General features: G+C 37.5%; 1 protein-coding gene across 4 annotated transcripts in view; it reads left to right on the forward strand.

The window, feature by feature from the left end:
- Positions 1-398: 398 nt before the first annotated feature.
- WDSUB1 (WD repeat, sterile alpha motif and U-box domain containing 1) overlaps positions 399-22,164 on the forward strand; it is a 70,669-nt gene continuing 48,903 nt past the window's right edge. Inside the window, exons 1-6 of one of the 4 annotated variants that reach the window (XM_043894135.1) lie at positions 400-582; positions 950-1,139; positions 2,685-3,132; positions 4,713-4,897; positions 14,198-14,290; positions 17,991-18,084. In XM_043894135.1, coding sequence (XP_043750070.1) covers positions 2,735-3,132; positions 4,713-4,897; positions 14,198-14,290; positions 17,991-18,084 — 770 coding nt within the window. In that variant the 5' untranslated portion in view covers positions 400-582; positions 950-1,139; positions 2,685-2,734. The other 3 variants (XM_043894137.1, XM_043894134.1, XM_043894136.1) reach the window with 3 other exon arrangements.

Below are 22,164 nucleotides of genomic sequence, written 5' to 3' on the forward strand. Positions count from 1 at the left end.
AACAGCTGTAGTAACTGTCCCTTTTAAAATCACATTTCTGGACTCGCTAGACCTTGGGACCTCAGCTTCCACAACTAGAAAATTTTTTCAACGGGTGGCTCAGACAGTTAAAGCGTCTGCTACAATGCGGGAGACCTGGGTTTGAACCCCGGGTTGAGAAGATCCCCTGGAGAAGGAAATGGCAACCCACTCCAGTACTCTTGCCGGGAAAATTCTGTGGACGAAGGAGCCTGGTACAGTCCATGGGGTCGCAAAGAGTCGGACATGACTGAGTGACTTCACTTTCCTTTTCAAAGGCTCTTTGCCAGAATAGACTCATCTTAACCCTAGAGCCAGAACTCAAGAGACCGCCTTATCACAGGGCGGAAGGGCGCGCATGCGCCGCGGCGCGGACCGCCCCCCGGTGGGCGGGGTCTGTCCTTTTGCCTCAGGGCGTCCGCTCGCGCCAACCACGCCCGCCTCACCTGCGCATCACGTGTCCCCCGGCGCTCTTAGCGCACCTGAGGGCGGATCCCCGGCGTCTTGGGTCTTCGACCTGAAAGGACCAGTGCCCACGGGCCAGTTTAGCAGGAGCGGTGGCAGGTACGGGAGCGCGGCTCGGGTCAGCCCGCCAGGGTGTCTAAACCCTTGGTTTCTCGGCGTCTGGTTCTAAGCGCGCGACCGGGACCGGCTAGGATCTTGACCAGAGCGAGACACTATTGTGCAGCCTTCCGCCCGGGAGCCGGGAGCCCCTCACGGCGTGAAGTGGAAGTCCCAGTTCCCCCCAGTCCCTTGCGCCGGTGCCCGCGCCCCAGAAGGCCGCGCTCCCCGCCGGCCGCGTTCCTGCCGCGGGTCTCTCGGTCCAGTGAGGCCCAACTGGCTTTCGGAGTTGAGCAAATCCTCGGTCCCCAAGTAGGTGTGGGGGAGTAGGTCGCTGGCTTTATGTAGGAGGATTCTTGGCACATTTCAGGTTGGCTTTGCGATAGACAGGGATGCGAATGTTCTTACTGGAGAGCTCATCTAGTTTGCCGGGAGATTGGCGCGTCGGCAGAGGTCTGAGTGGACACCCACACCCCAAGCCAAACAAACTTCAGCTGATTGCGTCCCTGCTCTTCAGATTCTGGGACCTTGAACTTCAGAGAGAGCTGAGTGGCAGAAGGGTGAGAAAGCAAAAGTTTGTTTGGGAAATTATATTTGTGCACTTGCACAGTTGAGATTTGGGACTTCAGAAGACCACCTGATTGGGTTTGTTTTCACTGCAAATACCAGGGGTTTTGATGGTCTGTTTGTTTTTTAGACTTCGTTGGAGTTTGTTTGAAAAAGAGGCCGAACTTTTGACATCAGAAATGTTGGAAAAGCCTTGTTTCATCTATTTGTAAAGATTTCTGTAAATAATGTTAGAATAAGATTAACTTTACAATTCAAGGTACACCTGTCCCTCAGGGCTGATTATTGCCTCGTTTTACATCATTTTTCCACCTTTTTTTTTTTTTTTTTTTAGTGTTGGTACCTTTATTTTTATTAACAATTCTCTGATTATTTCATATTATATTCATATGTAATGTTTAAAGGCGGCTAGAACTCAACTAGATTTGGGGGAAAATGTTAATTCAGCAAATGCTTAACCATATTAGGTGCAAACACTTTTACATGCTGTGGATACAGAAATGAGAGGTACAACTTTGGTGCTTATGTTTTAGTAGGGGAGACACATGAATAGTGTCAGCTGGTGGCAATGATTAAAATAGGTGATGTTCCAGCCTATAGAGGGGCTACTTTAGATTAGGAAAGTCACTGGAAAAGGACACTGAAATTGAAATTTACATGAGAAATTATGTCCCAGAAGCCGAGGCATGAGAATTTAAGCTTAAGAAAACCACTTTCTGAAGCTCTTAGATGTTACCGTTTTGACTAGGGAGGCAGAAAGAAGGGAGGGAGAAGAAAAGGGGGAGGAATTGAGGTCTGAGAAATAGATAGGCAAGAGCCAGATCATACAGGGTAAGTCTTGGTGAAGAGTTTGGATTTTATTCTGAATTTATAAATTTGGTCTTAGGTGCAGACCGGGTAAGTCCACTTTTTTGGGGGGGGCACTCTTTCTTTTGGTTTCCTTAATTTATTAGATTAATTCTTCATCTCAAATCTTTTATGTCTTTTCATTCTTTGTCGTACAAGATGACATACCGTGACATGATAGCTTTCAACACTGCCACTTAAATTGACAAGGAAACCTTTTGTTTGTTTTATGAGTTAACTGTAATAGTTCTACATCTTAAAGGTGAGAAATACTTTTGGCTCCATCCTATGGAAGGAGCAGCGAGAGTTTGTTAAAGTAGTGAAAAATCTTTTTGAAATTAGCAAATCTGGAATGAGGCAGTGTTGAGTACGGGAAAGTCTTCGTAAAGGGAAAGTCTTCAAAGGTGAAGTAAATACCCAGAGTTTTGAATATACAGTGTCAAATCAGTTTGAAGTTAGTTGACCAGGTTCTTTTTCAGGAGTTATGGAACTTTATTGGCATGGCGCTGGTGATTGTGTTTATCATCAGCGATTATAGTCTTAACATGTTTTATTTCTCTCCAAATTATTCTTAGCCCAGGTATAATTTATTGCCTTTAAAAAATGTGAATGTAGAAGCTTTTGTTCAGCAAGTTTTTAAATTGATTTTGGCTCTTCTATATTGATTTGAGTTGTATTTGTTTGATTCCTAGGATGAAGTAACCTTTATCTAAAAACTGCAGGATATTTTCCAGTAAAGAACATGGTGAAACTAATTCACACATTAGCAGATCATGATGATGATGTCAACTGCTGTGCCTTCTCCTCTTCCCTCTTGGCTACTTGCTCCTTGGACAAAACAATTCGCCTATACTCCCTGAGTGACTTCACTGAAGTACCATACTCTCCATTGACGTTTCACACCTATGCTGTCCACTGCTGCTGTTTCTCGCCTTCAGGACATATTTTGGCTTCATGTTCAACAGATGGTACCACTGTCCTATGGGATACTCAAAACGGACAGATTTTGGCAGTGATGGAACAGCCCAGTGGTAGCCCTGTGAGAGTTTGCCGATTTTCCCCAGACTCCACTTGTTTGGTATCAGGGGCATCTGATGGAACTGTTGTTTTGTGGAATGCGCAGTCATACAAGTTACATAGGTAAGACTGTTTAAACCCTTTCCGTTTTTAATCCTATTACCAGGTTTACAAAAAAAATTTTTGATGACTTGAAGAAGTAGATAATTCAGACATCTCAAAGAAAAATACTTTGTCTCCTGAAGATCATAAAACAGATATTTAATATGATTCTTGAAGTAGATTTGCTTGGCTCTGAGTGTTTTAAATTTCCAACTTTTTTTTGTAAAATAAGCGTTAATCTTGTTAACAGAACAGAAATACAGAACTTTATGGATTTTTTTAATATATATATAAGAGGCAAATAAAAACACCACAGTCTTTTGAGTAAAACCTAGTAATTTTTGGCTTTTTGGTCACACATAGCTCAGGTGTTCTCAGTAATAAAGTAATTGTAGGTGAGTCTCACCTGCACAGCTCTTTCGTGACTGGGATTATTGACCAAGCCCAGAAGAGGGAACCTCGTGATTAGTATGGTGTTGTGTGTTACCACTTCTTTAAAACTATCACCTGAAAAACTGCTTTTGGATAAAAATACATCAATTAATTTACACTGGTAATATTGGGTTGCAACTCCCTAGTATTAAAACCATGTATTTGTAATCTTATAGTATGCTAAAATATATATAATATTTTAACAAATTTAAAGTGTACAGTTCAGTGACATTAATCACATTAAAAACTGTAAACTTTTAAATGTCACCAATTAAAATAGCTTAATGTGCCTTCCCCCCTCCCTACGTCTCACCAACACTCAGAGCACAGATGGTAGCTGGTAAACAGCTGTTGCTCATTTAGATTTTTGGTCTTTGGGTTGAAGGAAGTATGTTTTAAGTGGCGTTAATAAACAGTTTAAAGTGAAAACACAGAGAATGGAATGCCTTTAAGTTGTTTTGTATAAATGAAATTTAGCTGTCGGCCAAGAAATCTTTTTCAGTTAACCAATTGGTAAGTTGTCTCCCTGACGTTATTTCTCTAATATATGTAATTATGTGAAAGTGATACATGCAGTTGATTTAAGCACTGGATAGGACACTGCATGGGTTGTTGGATTTTTAACAGATTATTTTTCCTAATAGATAAAATAATGAATTATTGTTAGCCCAGTGCTTCCTAATCTTCCCTAGATAATTTTAAGTTGTTCACAGCATTTTCTTTACATAAAGAATTTATAACTGAAGATGAGATGAAAGTCCTTACTGTTGTTTCTAGATGATTTTAATACAAATGTTGGAAGTGCTTTTCACCCCCAATAACATGCTTTTCAATAAAAATAGTTTTATCTTTTAAAAAATTGCAACTACAGTCGATATTGTTGGTTGTTGTTGCTATTTTTGTTAAACTTTGTATATTTTAAAGAGTATGAAGATGTATAGACTTTGATTTGGTTAGGATAATGTTTAAATTCTCTTTTCTTTTAGCAAGACTATCTCAGTTTATAGCATATAAAGGATATTTTATTTCTATAGGCACCTACTGCCCTTTCTCTCTAGTTCTAGCCATTTATCCTTTTTTTTTACTATATCAAGCTGCTTTTAGAGACTGTAATATAAGTAAAAGATGCTCTGAAATGAAAATTCCCTTTTCTTTTGCTTTTATTTCAGATGTGCTAGTGTTAAGGATGGCTCCTTAGTGGCCTGTGCGTTTTCTCCTCCTGGAAACCTCTTTGTCACAGGCTCCTCATGTGGAGATTTAACAGTGTGGGATGATAAAATGAGGTGTCTGCACAGTGAAAAAGCACATGATCTTGGAATTACCTGCTGTGACTTTTCTTCACAACCAGTTCCTGGTTAGTTATTTTACTCTTGTAAGCAATAGTAATTCCTGTTCACAGTTTTTGTGTGACTTTTCTTTCATTTACTCATTTTCACTTCATCATTAGTAAAACAAGATCTTTTAATTTATTCCCTTCAAGGAATCATCCTTCTGCTTTATGTTTTTGATCAAAATGAAATCACAAATATTTTTTGGGAAAACCAGATTCTTTGGGAAAATACATAGGGGCTAACACAACTTGATGCAGTAGATCTGGGTTCCTTGCGTTTGGTGATGTAGAGGCCTTAAACCTATTGGTTTCACTGTGATTTTTGAAATATTGTATGTTTTTATTCAAATAGAAATGTGAAATACAAAAATTGGAAACAAGTTTCATTTTTCATTCACTATTTAATCTTTCAAAAGATAACCTTATAAAAGCATTTGTTAGTAGATTAGTTTTCAGAAAAAGAAGAGAACAACTGTTGACTGTAGACTCTTGGTTTTAAATAAATACAGTGAATTGGGAATTTGCCTTCTTTTATTTTCATCTTCTGTGTTAGGATGGACGTTCTGCTTCTGGCTACTTCAATCTTCCTTCCAGACAAGTGCTGTCCTGTAGTGATATAATGTGAGCTACATGTGTAGATTTTAAAATTTCTAGTAGATGAAATTAATTTTAGTAATGTATTTTACTTTACGCAATATACCTAGAATATTTCAAAATCCTAAAATTATTAGTAATATATCTTACTGAAAAAAAATATATATATTTTACTGTGTTTGGGTATGAAGTCTTTGAAATCTGGTGTGCATATTGTATCACGTCGCAGTTTGTGCTAGTCATGCTTCACCGTTCAGTAGTCGTATGTAGCAAGTTATTAATACTGTCTTGTGACAGCTCAGGCTTTGGTACTCCCCTATTTCAGAACCATCGGTGGCATGTTAAAATATGATATGATGTCCTGGTAAGATAAAATACCAAGTTTCAAACACACAGCATTTAAGTACCTTACATACTCTGTTTCCCTGCCTCATTACAGGTCACACTTGGCCTCATGCATTCACTTCCCACACTGGCCTCCTTTCATTTCTTGAATGTCTGTAAGATGTTTCCGAGGGTTTTACATGTGGACCCTTTACCTGGTTCACTCATATTCATCCTTTAGATTTCAGGTTAAAAAAATCACTTCAGAAGAGCTTCCCTTGCTCTTAACCTCCTGTACTCAGTCTGAAGTATTTCGATATAGTCTTTTAGTTACATGCTTTATTTTTCTTTTATAGGACTTAGTGAAGTATCAGAAGTTTTATTAAATAGCTGTCTATATGAATTATGTTTAATGGTGTTTTTCCTGTGAGATTGAGAGCTCCATAGGGTACGCCTGGATATATTTTATTTTCAGTGCCTGGAATGTAATAGGCTTTGAAAAGCAGATTTTTAACAATTGGGATATCATTGCTTCACAATGTGGTGTTAGTTTCTACTGTACAATAAAATGAATCAGCTATATACCCTTCTTGTTTGGAATTCCTTCTCATTTAGGTCACAACTGAGCAATGAGTAGGGTTCTCTGAGCCGTACAGTATTAGTTATCTTTTATCCATAGCATCAGTAGTGTATATATGTCAATCCCAATTTCCCAGTTCATCCTACCCTCCTCTTAACCCTGTTCCCCCCTTGGTGTCCATATGTTTCATTTCTGTGTGTCTCTCTTTCTCTTTGCAAATAAGATTATCTATACCATTTTTCTAGATTCCACATATATGCATTAATATGATACTTGTTTTTCTGACTTCCCTCTGTATGATAGTCTCTAAGTCCATCCACGTCTCTACAAATCATCCAGCTTTATTCCTTTTTTGTGACTGTGTAATATTCCATTGTGTGTGTGTGTTTGTGTGTGTGTGTGTACACACACATGCTACATCTTTTTTATCCATTCCTTTGTTGATGGGCATTTAGGTTGCTTCTGTGTCCTGGGTATTGTTACTGGTGCTGCAGTGAACATTGGGGTGCATGTGTCTTTTTGAATTACAGTTTTCTCAGGGTATATGCCCAGTAGTGGGATGGTCGAGTCATATGATAGTTCTATTTTTAGTTTTTTAAGGCATCTCCATACTGTTCTTCATAGTGGCTGTACAAATTTACATTCCCACCAACAATGTAGGGGTATTCCCTTTTCTGCACATCCTCTTCAACATTTATTGTTTATAGATTTTCTTAATGATGGCCATTCTGACTGGTGTGAGGTGGTACCTCATTGTAGTTTTGATTTGCATATCTCTAATAACTAGTGATGTTGAGCATATTTTCATGCTTTTATTGGCTATCTGTATGTCTTCTTTGGATAATTCCTGTTTAGGTCTTCTGCCCATTTTTTGATTGGGTTGTGCTTTTGTTTGTTTTTTTTTAATTGAGCTACATGAGCTGTTTGTATGTTTTGTTTTTTAAAATATTTATTTGGCTGAGCAGGGTCTTAGTTGCAGCACGTGGGAGTTTAGATCTTTTAGTTGTGCCATGAAGGACCTTTTACTTGCACCATGTAGAGTCTAGTGTCCTGGCCAGGGATTAAACCTGTGGCCCCTGCATTGAGAGCATGGAGTCTTAGCCGCTGAACCACCAAGAAAGTCCCCTGTTTGTATATTTTTCAGATTAATCCTTTATCAGTTGCTTCATTTGCAAATATTTTCTCCCATTTTGAGGATTGTCTTTTCATCTTATTTACGGTTTCCTTTGCTATGCAAAAGACTTAAAGTTTAATTAGGTCCCATTTGTTAATTTTTGTCTTCATTTTCATTACTCTAAGAGGTGGGTCAAAAAAGATCCTGGTCTGCCTGTGTTTTCCTCTAAGAGTTTATATTTTATAGTGTCTGGCCTTTAGGTCTTTACTCCATTTTGAGTTTTTTTTTGTGTATGGTACTAGGAAGTGTTCTAATTTCATTCTTTACATGTAGCTGTTCAGTTTTTCCAGCACTACTTATTGAAGAGGCTGTCTTTTCTCCTTTGTATATTCTTGCCTTCTTTGTCATAAATTTAGGCGATTGAAATGCAGACTGAGTAAGATTCCTTTTATTGATTTGTTGAAATTTCTTTTTTCTGTTTCCTTAACTTTTTAATATTATATGGCAGATTAACAGTTTTCTTTTCATGAATCCATTCTTATACTGAACTCCCTACCTAATTGTGATGATTTATTTAATATATTGTTTTATGATGTTTTATTCTAAGAAGATCAGCTTGTAACAGGCAAGAACCATTTCTTCCATTCTGTGACCCCTTCTCCAAAATCTTACAGGCATTCAATGAATCTTTGGATTATATCAACGTCAGGAAATTTAGGTTTCCTTTTTGATTCTAAGTTATCTGAAAAGATTTTTCATTAAAATACCATTTTTGTGATACTATTAACGTTAAGGACATCCTTCTTCTGTCTTCAGAGGGATTGCAGCTGATAGGTTCTGGAAAGGTTCACTACACTAGGCCGAAAATTCTAGGTGAGATTCTAAAGTAAGTATATTACCCACATCCATACTTTGCCTTTAGAGTATATTTCAAAGTATATTTCTCAATATAGTTCTGATATGTCCCTTCTGTAGCTTCTTTAGTTTAACTTCTGTTAGAGTAGATATTAACCTTATGTGTAAATTCCCTGAAACAGAATAACGTATGCTTTAAAGTGACTATTAGAGGAACTTGTGGAAACTACTGTATTTTCGTAAAAGACAAAAGATGTAATTTTTAACTTATTGCTTGATTTGGTATCTGTTAATATCTGTAAATATTTATGACAAATTGAGTCTTCTGCCTTTGTGACATTTTGCTCAAATATGGAAAAATAATACTGTTTGTGAGCTAGAGGATAAATATTCAGTTCTCTCCAGTTTTTAAGTGATAGAGTTTGGGTTAGATTATTATTACAGTTTAAGTATTTTTCCTGAAGAAAAGTCCATTTAAAAATATTTAGATCTTGAGCACAGGCATATTTTAAACTTTATAATTTTACATTGTCCTAGCTGAATTCTCACTATTGAAAGACACTTCAGCATCAGCATCAAAGGATCTTATTTAGTCTAGAAACAATGAGGGAAAAAAGTTTTCTTAATTGGGTCTAGCACATAAATAGTTTACTCAGCAATTTTGGGGTATATCTTTTTGCCTTAAAAACATTGAGTGATTATTATAGAGAATTACTTATATCCATCAAGATCTCTGAGAAAGGATGCCCTTTGGCTGAACCTGTGCTACAAAAACAAAAATTCTGTGGAAATGTGGAAAAGTCTCTTACAGTTCAAAAAACTTTCAGTGAAAAAGAAATTTTAATTTGTTGTATCTTAAAGTGTATGTGCTTCCAACAAAACAGGGCGTCCATAGGAAAAGTTTAGTTTACATATCTAGGTATATAAATACCACATACTAAAGACCAGAGTGCAATCTTAAGTATTCAGGTTTCTTAATTGAGTTTTACTGTATATGAATGCTAAAACTTCCTTTGACTTGTGATATTAGGTGGAATTCATATAAAATTGAGTTGGCGAACTGGATGACCAGGGAAGTCCCAAGTCTCATCTTTTTGCCTTTCCTTACTTCCTGCCATTGGAGCCTCTTATCTCCCCTGACTATAAACTCATATTTCCTCTGCTAGAGGCGTGGTCTTTGGGCCCTTTTTCAGCAAGTGTCTGCTCTCCAGGGGACTGTAACTAGAGCAAGGCACTCACTGCAGAAGAAGCCAGATTCAACTATTCAACCTTTGCTCAGGTCAGAATCACCGGCTACCAATTAGACCAGTGCCTGGAACACAGTGGCCCTCAAGATGTATGTTTAATGTATCAGTGAAGGGCATGGGGGACCACATGCCACATAGATAAGATTATCAGTTTCACCCTTTTCTTGCTGTGTGACCTCAGGTACCTGGCTTTTCCTCTCTGGGCCTTAGCTCTCAACTATGAACTTGGGATGGTCATGCTTGCTGCCTTGTAGGACTAAATGTAAAGAGTTAGAGGTTGTATCTGTCAAATGCTTAACAGAAATATGCAAACAAGTGCTTAATAAACACTTGAAAGTATTGTTAAAAAATCAAGTAGGTGATGTTAATATTTACATTACCCACAAGTATTTAGGAACATATCTAGTGGGTAGATAGTGATACTCTGTCTAAATAGGATAACAACTAGTGGGTTTTGTTTTTTCTTTTTGGTAACACCAAATTTAACTGATTACTTTGCCTAAGTTGTGTAATTGTTGTTTTTGTTTACTCCCTAAATTGTGTCCAACTCTTGTGACCTCCTGAACTGTACCCTGCCAGGCTCCTCTGACCATGGGATTTCCCAGGCAAGAATACTGGAGTGAGTTGCCATTTCCTTCTCCAGGGGTTCTTCCCAACCCAGGGATTGAAGCCTCCTTTCCTTCATTGTAGGCAGATTCTTTACCACTGAGCCTGATTCTTTTCCACTGGAAGGACCTACTTGTGTAATCAGTTCAGTTCAATTGCTAAGTCATATCCGACTCTGTGACCCCATGGACTGCAGCACGCTGGGCTTCCCTGTCCATCACCAACTCCTGGAGCTCACTCAAACTTATGTCCATCGAGTTGGTGATGCCATCCACCATCTCATCTTCTGTCGTCCCCTTCTCCTGCCTTCAGTCTTTTCCAGGATCAGGGTCTTTTCCAATAAGTCGGCTCTTATGCATCAGGTAGCCAAAGTATTGGAGCTTCAGCTTCAACATCAGTCCTTCCAATGAATAATCAGAGTTGATTTCCCTTTGGATTGACTGGTTTGATCTCCTTGCAGTCCAAAGAATTCTCTAAAGTCTTCTCCAACCACAGTTCAAAAGCATCAGTTCTTTGGCGCTCAGCCTTCTTTATGGTCCAACTCTCACATCCATACATGACTACTGGAAAAACCATAGCTTTGACTAGCTGGACCTTTGTCAGCAAAGTAATGTCTCTGCTTTTTAATACATTGTCTAGGTTTTTCATAGCTTTTCTTCCAAGAGCAAGCATCTTTTAATTTCATGGGTGCAGTCACCATCTGCAGTGATTTTGGAGCCCCCCAAATAAAATCTGTCACTGTTTCCATTGTTTCCCCATCTATTTGCCGTGAAGTGATGGGACTGGATGCCGTGATCTCAGTTTTTTGAATGTTAAGTTTTAAGCCAACTTTTTCACTCTATTTCACTTTCATCAAAATGCTCTTTAGTTCCTCTTACCTTTCTGCCATACTGTGGTGTCATCTGCATATCTGAGGTTATTGATAATGGCAATCTTGATTCCAGTTTGTGCTTCATCCATCCTGGCATTTTGCATGAGTTTGAGTTTGATTAAACTCATGAGTTTAATTTGAGTACATGAGTTTGATTAAACTCTGGGAGTTGGTGATGGACAGGGGAGCCTGTTGTGCTGCAGTCCATGGGGTCACAAAGAGTCAGACACGACTGAGCAACTGAACTCGGCATACAAGTTAAATAAGCAGGGTGACAATATGCAACCTTGACCTATTTCTTTCCTAATTTTGAACCAGTTTGTTGTTCCATGTCTGGTTCTAGCTGTTGCTTCTTGAGTTGCATACAGGTTTCTTAGGAGGCAGGTAAGGTGCTCTGCTATTCCAATCTCTTCCAGGATTTTCCAGTTTATTATCCACACAAAGGCTTTCACATAGTCAATAAAAGCAGAAGCAGATGTTTTTCTGGAATTTTCTTGCTTTTTCTGGGATCCAGTGGATGTTGGCAATTTGATCTCTGGTTCCTCTGCCTTTTCTAAATCCAGCTTGAATGTCTGGAAGTTCTTAGGTCACATACTGTCAAAGCCTAGCTTGGAGAATTTTGAGCATTACTTTGGTAGTATGTGAGATGAGTGCAATTGTGCAACAGTTTGAACATTCTTTGGCATTGCCTTTCTTTGGGATTGGAATGAAGACTGACCTTTTCCAGTCCTGTGGCCACTGCTGAGTTTTCCAAATTTGTTGGTGTATTGAGCACAGCACTTTCACAGCATCATCTTTTAGGATTTGAAATAGCGCAGCTGGAATTCCATCACCTCCATTAGCTTTGTTTGAAGTGATGCTTCCTAAGGCCCACTTGACTTGTGAAATACGTTTCACCAAATCTTTTGGACTGAATTGATGATGTTTTGTGTGCATACATGGGTGCTAAGTTGCTTCAGTTGTGTCCAACTCTGCAACCCCATGGACGGTAGCCTGCCAGGCTCCTCTGTCCATGGGATTCTTCAGGCAAGAATACTGGAGTGGGTTGCCATCTCTCCTCCAGGGGCTTTTCCCCATGTAGGATTGAACCCACATCTCTTTAAGTCTCCTGCATTGGCAGGTGGGCTCTTTACTACTAGCACCACATGTGTAATTCTAGCCTTTGTCTTGATTAATCAGATGGGAAAACAGTCTCTCAATATTCTATATAAATTATAGACTAAGCTTTTAACAGGTGAATATATCTTAGAAAAAGTTAACTTGGGAGTAATTAAGCATTTAACACATACCATAACTAACATCTTAAATTTTTTACATCAATGCTAACCTCAGTATTTAAAGTTGTGTTGGAGGGTGCACTAGGCTTAGTGGCTCAATATTGGCATTTTCAGCATTGAGTTACATTTTTCAGTTAAAATGCTCAGTCTTGTCCGACTCTTTGCAACCCCATGAACCGCAGCACACCAGGCCTCCCTGTCCATCACCAACTCCTGGAGTTGACTCAAACTCATGTCCATTGAGTCGGTGATGCCATCCAGCCATCTCATCCTCTGTCATTACCTTCTTCTCCTGCCCTCAATCTTTTGCAGCATCGGGGTCTTTTCCAATGAGTTAACTCTTCGCTTCAGGTGGCCCAAGTATTGCAGTTTCAGCTTCAACATCAGTCCTTCCAGTGAACACCCAGGACTGATCTCCTTTAGGATAAACTGGTTGGATCACCTTGCAGTCCAAGGGACTTTCAAGAGTCTTCTCCAACACCACAGTTCAGAAGCATCAGTTCTTCAGTGCTCAGCTTTATTTATAGTCCAACTCTCACATCCATACATGACCACTGGAAAAACCATAACCTTGACTATATGGACCTTTGTTGGCAAAGTAATGTCTCTGCTTTTTAATATGCTGTCTAGGTTGGTCATAACTTTCCTCCCAAGGAGCATCTTTTAATTTCATGGCTGCAGTCACCATCTGCAGTAATTTTGGAGCCCCCCAAAAATAAAGTCAGCCATTGTTTCCCCATCTATTTGCCATGAAGTGATGGGACCAGATGCCATGATCTTAGTCTTCTGAATGTTGAGCTTTAAGCCAGCTTTTTCACTCTTTCACTTTCATCAAGAGACTCTTTAGTTCTTCTTCACTTTCTGCCATAAGGGTGGTGTCATCTGCATATCTGAGGTTATTGATATTTCTCCCAGTAATCCTGCTTCCAGCTTGTGCTTCATCCAGTCCACCGTTTCTCATGATGTACTCTGCATATAAGTTAAATAAGCAGGGTGACAATATACAGCCTTGACGTACTCCTTTTCCTATTTGGAACCAGTCTATTGTTCCATGTCCAGTACTAACTGTTGCTTCCTGACCTGCATACAGATTTCTCAAGAGGCAGGTCAGGTGGTCTTCCCATCTCTTCCCATCTCTGGTATTCCCATCTCTTTCAGAATTTTCCACAGTTTATTGTGATACACACAGTCAAAGGCTTTGGCATAGTCGATAAAGCAGAAGTAGTTGTTTTTCTGGAACTCTCTTGCTTTTTTGATGATCCACCAGATGTTGGCAATTTGATCTCTGGTTCTCTGCCTTTTCTAAAACCAACTTGAACATCTGGAATTTCATGGTTCATGTATTACTGAAGCCTCGCTTGGAGAATTTTGAGCATTTCTTTACTAGAGTGTGAGATGAGTACTATTGTGCAGCAGTTTGAGCATTCTTTGGCACTGCCTTTCTTTGGGATTGGAATGAAAACTGACCTTTTCCAGTCCTGTGGCCACAGCTGAGTTTTCCAAATTTGCTGTCATATTGAGTGCAGCACTTTCATAGCATCATCTTTTAGGATTTGAAATAGTTCAACCTAATTCCATCACCTCCACTAGCTTTGTTATATCTTTAGTGGAAGGTAACTAAAAAGGTGTTTTGTTGCTACAACTTCAGGGGCTACAGTCATATAATCTTTTGAAGAATCTTGTTTAAAAGAAATTCTTTGACATTTCAGTTTATGGTATAAATTAATATATTTAATGTTGCTTGTGAATATGGTTAAATGAATATATTAACACACCTCAGTCTAAAGTTGAAAATTTTTTGGTTTAAATGTTTTATCAATTCTTGTACATTTATTTTAACAAATTTACATTTTTAGGTGGAGAACAAGGTCTTCAGTTCTTTCAGTTGGCATCATGTGGTCAAGATTGCCAGATCAAAATTTGGATTATTTCTTTTATCCATATCTTAGGTATGTATTCACCTAGTAGTTCCCTAAACTGATTTTTTGTGATGCAGGTAAAGTTTCTGTTTTAATTAATCTTTTAAGGTACCCTAGATATCATAATGGGATTATAAAAATGTATTTTAAGAACTTTTAATTAAAGTAATACATACACATGATTTAGAAATTGTATGCACACTACTGATAATGACCTTGTCATTACCACTACACACATTCCTGCTTAACCCAAAGAAATTCCACTTTGTACTTGTTTTGTTTTCAGTTTTTTTTTTTTTTTTTGATGGTTTCCCATGTCCATAAATATTTTTTATACTACGTTTTAAATTTACTCAGTGTAGTTAGTTTTTGGAACTTGTGTGGGTGTTTCCACCATGCACTGTCCTTTTTTTTTTTTTAATTGAAGGATAATTACTTTATAGCCTTTTATTGGTTTCTGTCAAACATAAACATGAATTGCACTGTACTTTTATTTCGGGTGATTCTATCATCAGAAAGCTTATGTCTTTCATTTTTGGTATTTCTTTATGCTAATTTGGTATTCATTTATGCTAATTCTTTAATTTCTTCTCCACTTCTCTTTTTTATATTCCCGTTGAGTGGTGGGCTCCTGACTTGATTTCCTGTGTCTTTCCCCTCTGCCCCCACATTTATCTCTGTCTTTTTCCTATCATAGGAGAAAATTCCTTAGCTTTATCTTTTAACCTTTTTTGAACGTTTTAATCCCATCAATAATACTTTCAGTTTCCAAAAACTTATCTTTTTTGTTTCTTTTTCTTAGTGTCCTCCATTTACTTTATGAATGCAGGATCCTCTCTAAATTCTCAGGATACCAATTAGAGGCTTTTTGTTTTGGTTTTAATTTCTCTTTTGTTTCCCGATCAACTTTGCTCTTGGGCCCTTTTTTGTTTATCCTGATCTCTTTCATGTGGTTACCTTCTTTACCTGCTTGATGATCCTTAGTATCCCACTTACTTTCAAGAGTTAAATAATAAGAAATTTAGAGCCTCTGTGCACAGGGTGGTGTTTTGTACTTGCTGGTTTCCCTTTTGGATAAAAAGGTGGACTGTTGGCCCTTATTGGGAAAGGGTTAGGGGATTGGAGGATGTGGGGGTACCAGGGAGCTCCCCAGTCATTGTTTTACTTCTTCCTGGGGAGAAGTATCTGGCTTTCATGCAGCATACTATGGGTGGGGTGGTCAGAGAGGGATGGGAGATAATTAATGTTTCATAAGCAGACCTTCAGTAAATTTTTTATGTTTTCATGTCTGTATCATTCTGACTTTCCTTTTCCTTGACTGCTAATAAGTCCTAAGTCTTTTGGGGTTTTCTGTAAATAATTGTAAGTCTTTTGGGGTTTTCTAGAGAAAGGTAGCTTTCTTCTTGACTGTAGCCCCCTCATTTTGCACTCTAAGGTGTTACTTCTCTATACTTCCTCATTGATTAATTTGCATCTGCCTTCCCAAAATTGGTTTTGGTTTCTCATTTCCTGATGACATTTCCCGCCCTTCCCCTTTTCTTCATTGATGTGAATTTATGTTTTTATAAATTCCTTCATTATCTTTTTATTGAAACTCTGAAATTATATGATCAGTTGGCCATCTTGCTTCAGAGGCCTAAAAATATTGTCACCTAATAAGTGGCAATTAAATCATGCATTGTGTTTCATTGTTTATAAAGTCACTGTCAGAGATCAAGTTGAACACTAGTTAAAGTGGTGGGACAGATTTTAATCAGTAATGTACTATTGTAGTGGGGAAAAAAGTCCAGCATGAACTGAACTCAACTTCAATTTATACAGAGGTGACTGTGTATTTTAAAGAGGGAATAAAGAGCTGGTAAATGGGACCTGTGTGACATCTAGCAAATGACAAAATTACAAAAAGCAGGAATCTGGGAATTGGTCCATATGAAACTCGTCTGGATTTGCTAATGGGCACTTATGGAAGTTAGGTTCCTCCCCTCTCACAGAAGAAGGGAAACAGAAGAGGGATTGCTGGAATAAACAGTAAATTCTTTTGGCAGCCTTGAATTTTCTTAGTCCCCAACTTTAAGGGGACTAGGATCATGCTAGGAGTGCAACCTTAAACTGTTCGAGACCATGTTAATTTAAGTCTTTGTTGGGCCAGGTCAGGGCCTGATCCAGGAGGCCACTCAGAATAGCCTGGGTAGTTTGGTTGAGAGAATCTTTGTCATTTTACTTGTGTATAGAGAAGGGTCTGTTACCAGGAAATACATTTCTTTTTGTGGAAATTAGTTACTGTATTGCCTTTTAGGTTACATGCAGTAATTCTTTTAATGTTTTCAGTCACAGCTGCTAAGAAGTGTTCTGTTATTTCTCTGGTTTATCCTACCTCTTTTAATATCGAAGTAAAAATTCTTTATACAGAACCAAAAATATAGTCGTGTATGTGGATGTTCTCAGTACAACATATCTTTAGTAATTGTTCAGAAGTAAAGCTTTTCCTACATTTTCGGGAAAATGTCTTTACACTGACTCTATAAAAAACATAACAGTTTATAAACGTGCAGTTAGAGCCTTTTAATAAAACATTTAGCATTATTTGTACCTAATCTTAATTGCTTGTTTGTAGGGAGGAGTAGATAAGACAAATGGGTCTTATACTTGAGAATGTGACCAATTTGTAGAACCTTATTGCAAGTTTATTAAATCTTCAGTTGTTTTGAAATTTGTTAACCTTTTTTCTTTTTTGATTGTGTCTATTCACTAATCTGTATGTGCCTATTAATTATTGATCAGTGCCTTGAATGCCTACATCTGTTCTCCTAGAGTAACTAGGAGAACATACTCTATTTTTAATAGAAATAAAATATATATTTAATAATAAAGTAACTAGGAGTAACTAGAGTAACTAGGAGAACATACTCTATTTTTAATAGAAATAAAATATATATTTAATAATAAAGTGAGATAAACATATTTTTTATTGAAGCTTTTACCTGCACCGTGACATTTTTGTTTAGTTAATGCTGTCTATCCAAGACCATTAACACTTCAAAGTTCTTATTAGGTCTGAGAAAATTACAGATTTCACTTAATTCCTTGTATCCCCTGATCAACTTCTTAGTGATTATTTTTCTATATTGTCACTAAAATACATTGAATTCCCTTGGCTTATCTTTGAAAGAGTTGTGATATTCCTTTTCAGTAATTATAGAAGGTTTAAAAAGCATTTTTACTGCTACCATACTTTGTTGGGATTTTATAGGATATACTGGAGTTTTAAGATACATGAATTACTATTTTTAATTTATGAAGTGAGAAGATATCTTAATCTAGATATTTAAAACTACAGGCATTTGATTCTTTTTAGGCATTTGGGCAATTGGTGTGTGGTATGTGTGTGTGTGTAAGATAACCAAGATTGAAGTATAGTTTAAAATTTTGATTCATTTAAAATTTTATATATATTATAGAGTTTAGAATTTTTAAATTTAAAAATAATTTGATTTTAATCCCCTCTGTCTAGTGTTTGCTGACCCCACCATTTTCTTTACCCGTTACTGAACTTCTGAAACCACTTAATCACAGTGCATTCCAATACTTGAGTTGTGTGAGGATTTTTTTTCCCCATCTTTGTGTCCTTTAAACATTCCAAGATTTTATTGAACAAATAAAATAGTTTTTACTTAAAAATAAATTCTAAGCACAATCCGCTTGCTAACTTTTCTCACCTTGTTATTTGCAGGTTTTGAATTAAAATATAAAAGTACACTGACTGGACACTGTGCTCCTGTTCTGGCTTGTGCTTTTTCTCATGATGGGCAGATGCTAGTTTCAGGGTAAGCTGTTTAATTCCCTAAAACCATTTAGGTATAAAATACAATAGACTTACAGAAAAGTACATAAAATGTAAGAGAATAGCTTGATAAATCACTGTACTGCAAACTTGCAGCCGCTTACTCAGGTCAAGAAATAGAACAGTGCTGGTTTCCCTCGAATTCCTCCTCTTCCAAGTCTGCTTTCTGACGACAGTGCCTTAGGTCATGTGCCGCATTGCCTTTTCCTTTTAAATTGACCTAAAACCAATCACACTATGAATTATTTTGTGTCTGGCTTCCTTTACTCAATATTACGTTTGTTTTCCGATTGGTTGAGTGAGTCTGATGTGTATGGGATGTGAAGTGGTTGTGCTCGGGTGCTTCAGTCATGTCTAACTCTTTGTGATCCAATGGACAGCAGTCTGCCAGGCTCCTCTGTCCATGGGATTCTCCAGGTAAGAATACTGGAGTGGGTTGCCATTTCCTCCTCCAATGGTATGTGATAGGAGTCCAATTTCATTTCTTTCCATATGGATATCCAGTTGTCCCAGTACAAAGTGAAAAGATAATCTTTTCTTCACCATTTTAATATGCCACCTGTCAGAAATGAGTGATCATATATGGGTGGGTCTTTTTCGCAGCCTATTATTCTCTTCTGTTTATCCTTGCTCTAATATCATTCTGTTTTTCTGAGGCTTTATAACTTGGCTTTTTCTGACATTTGACATTTTCATGTGAGTTTTAGAGTTAGCTTATCATACTATCTCTCCAGTTCCTCCCTCTACACAAAAAAACCTGTTTGGAGTTTGACTGGGATTGTATTGAGTCTGATGAATCTGGGGAGAATTGATGTCTTTTATGGTATTGATTCTCCACCCCATGAATGTGGCATATTTTTTTCACTTGTCTTTTGATTTCTCTCGATAATATCTCTCAGTAGAAGATAATTTATTTGTCGCCCTCTAGAGAGATCTTGGGGCTTCCCTGGTGGCTCAGAGGTTAAAGCATCTCCCTGCAATGCGGGAGACCCAGGTTCGATCACTGGGTCGGGAAGATCCCCTGGAGAAGGAAATGGCAACCCACTCCAATATTCTTGCCTGGAGAATCCCATGGACAGAGAAGCCTGGTAGGCTACAGTCCATGGGGTTGCAAAGAATCGGACACAACTGAGCGACTTCACTTTCACTTTCATAGAGATCTTCCTCATCTTTTGTTAGATTTAGTCCAGGCTCTTTTTTGTTGCTATTATAAAAGATGTGGCTAATATAGGGAAAAAATATATATGGAAAGACAATTGAGTTTTCTGTGAAGATTCTAATTTTGAATTTTTATATCTAAAATCATATCCTGTGTTAATGAGGTTTTTTGTCTCTTCCTTTTTGCTTCTTGCCTTCCCTTGTGGGTCAGCTGGTAAAGAATCCACCTGCAATGTGAGAGACCTGGGTTTGATCCCTGGGTTGGGAAGATCCCCTAGAGAAGGGAAAAGCTACCCACTCCAGTTTTCTGGCCTAGAGAATTCCATGGACCATATAGTCTCTGGGGTTGCAACGAATCGGACGCAACTGAATGACTTTGACGTCACTTCACTTTGCTGAACTGGCTAACACTGCCAGGATAATGAAAATAGTGATATAGCCAACCTTGTCTGACCTATTTTGCAGAGGGAAAGCTTTCATTAAGTGTGATCATTGTAGGTTTTAGGAGATAAGCTTTATTAACTCTTCTGTTTCTTCCAATTTGTAAGATTTTTTTTTCATTAATAGGTATTACAGTTCATCAAATGATTTTTCATGCATCTTTTGAGATCATATGATTTTTCTTTATCCTATTAGTGTCATAAATTATGCTGATTTTTATAAATCTGGTTTATACATGTTAAACCAGACTTGCTTTGTTGGAATAAATACAACTTAGGACATACTGTTTTTGTGTATTGCTATAGAGAAGTCAATTTTATTCTAACTGTAGCTTTTTGGATGTAATTCCTATTTTTTTCACTGGCTGCTCACACATTTTATCTTGCAGTTTTCTGCACATTTACTCTGTATCTAGATTTGGGTTTCTTTTTGCTTAGTTTGCTTAGAATTTAATGAACTTAAACTTGTAGACTATTTTATCACTTTGGAGAGAAATTCTTATTATCTCTTCCAATATTGCCTCTGTCCTTTTCTTTCTAATTCTGGGACTCTAAGTGCACATAATACCTTCTCACTGTAAACTTGTCTCTTGTTCTCTCTTCTGTATTTTTTTATTGTTGAGCTTTGTTCTGAATGGTTTCATCTTTACTGATTCACTCCTTAGTTTTGTCTAATGTGCTATTAAAGTGGTCCATTGAAGAATTCTTGATTTTTGGTTATTTTTTGATTCTGAATTTGTATTTGGTTATTTTTCAGGTATGCCATGTCAGTTATGATTTCTAGGTCTCTGTTGACAATTCTAATCTTGGCTTTTATTTTTCAAAGCTTTAATTTGTGAAGCTGTTTGTTTAGTACACAGTAGCATTATTAAGATCTTTCCAGTTTGATCATACAGGCCATAGCATTCAAACCCTCATTCGTGTCTCTTCACAGCAGTTTTGGCTTCAGCCAAGAGATTTAAGCTTCTAACCTGTACTTGAAGTGTTCTGGACCAAGCCTGATAGTTCTTTCCTCCATATGTTCCAATCCTTGACAAATAATCAGCCACCTAATTAGATACATTGCCATTATTTTACATGTGAAAAACTCGTGAAAATATTGATAGTTCATCATCAAAAAGTAGTTTTAAAAATTCTTCTTTAGCCTAGGATTGAAATTACTGCAAAGTTGGATTTCCTCTTACTGTTTTGGAAGCTACATTATGCATTCTGTCTTAAGAAGTTAATAACAAATTGGTTATGTGTGAAATTCAAGTGTTTATGACTTTCTTATATGCCCAGTTCTCCGCCAGTTGCAATGGAGCACATAAAAGGAAGTATAAGACAACGTTTGTGCCCTTAAAGTTGTTTTACTTCTCTATTCTGATTTTTGATGTTCATAGTGATAACACTGCAAGATCCTAATGTGCCCTTACCCTCTGAATTACAGAAGTGTCAAGTGATGATCCATAATGTTTCTGTGTTAAGTTCATTTTATAGCATTCCTGTTTCTTATTAACTTGTGTACATATATGAATCTTTTAAACATTTGTTTTTAATTTTTGGCTGTGCTTCATTGCTGCGTGTCGGCTTTATCTAATTTTGGCAAGTGGGAGCTGCTGTCTCGTTACGGTGCACGGGGCTTCTCATAGCAGTGGCTGCTCTTGTTTCAAAGCACAAGCTCTGGGATGTGAGGGCTTCGGTAGTTGCAGCATACAGGCTTAGTTGCTCCACAGCATGTGGGATCTTTCTGATCTCAAACCGGTGTCCCCTGCTTTGCAAGGTGGATTCTTAACCACTGGACCACCAGCAAAGCCCTATATATGTGAATTTTAATTAACCCATTATATCAACCAGAATAATGTACCTTTCCCAAGTCATTCTGGGTAAGTGGAGTTTTCCATTAAGTGCTTTTGGAATGTGGTGCTATTCTAGGCCACATTCAAATATTATTCTGGATGTTTTTAGTTTATTTGGATAAATATATAAGCAGGTGAATGGGTTGAAAATGTAAATTAGTGAAGTATAAACATTTAATTTTTAGGAGAATTGAGAGATGTTTAAATCATACTTGATTAATGGATAGATAACCAGTTAGCTGGTCAGTGATAGATTTCATTTGTGACTAAAAGTAATTGGTAAGATAGAATGGATACATATGATAAAAGAGGGAGTCAGTGGGAAAAAGCGATTAGGATAAAAATACATGGGAATATAAGTGACTAGCAAGAAAAAAATAAATGAACAGAATAGGATTGTAGGACAGAAAGTGTACTAAGGAAGTTGTATAGGGTATAGATTTGGCATGACCATGTAAAAAGCAGTATAGAATTTGTATATACAGATATTAGAGACTTGTGAAACAGAAAAGACATTGCAAAAGGCAGGAAATTTTTGAGTAGATTAAAATGTATGATAAAGAGGAGTAAGGGAAAATGAAGCTGGAAAAATAGGTTGTAGAGATGATAGTGAAAGTCTCTCAGTCG

The sequence above is a fragment of the Cervus elaphus genome, chromosome 33 (assembly GCF_910594005.1).
Source record: "Cervus elaphus chromosome 33, mCerEla1.1, whole genome shotgun sequence".
Lineage (NCBI taxonomy): Eukaryota > Metazoa > Chordata > Mammalia > Artiodactyla > Cervidae > Cervus > Cervus elaphus.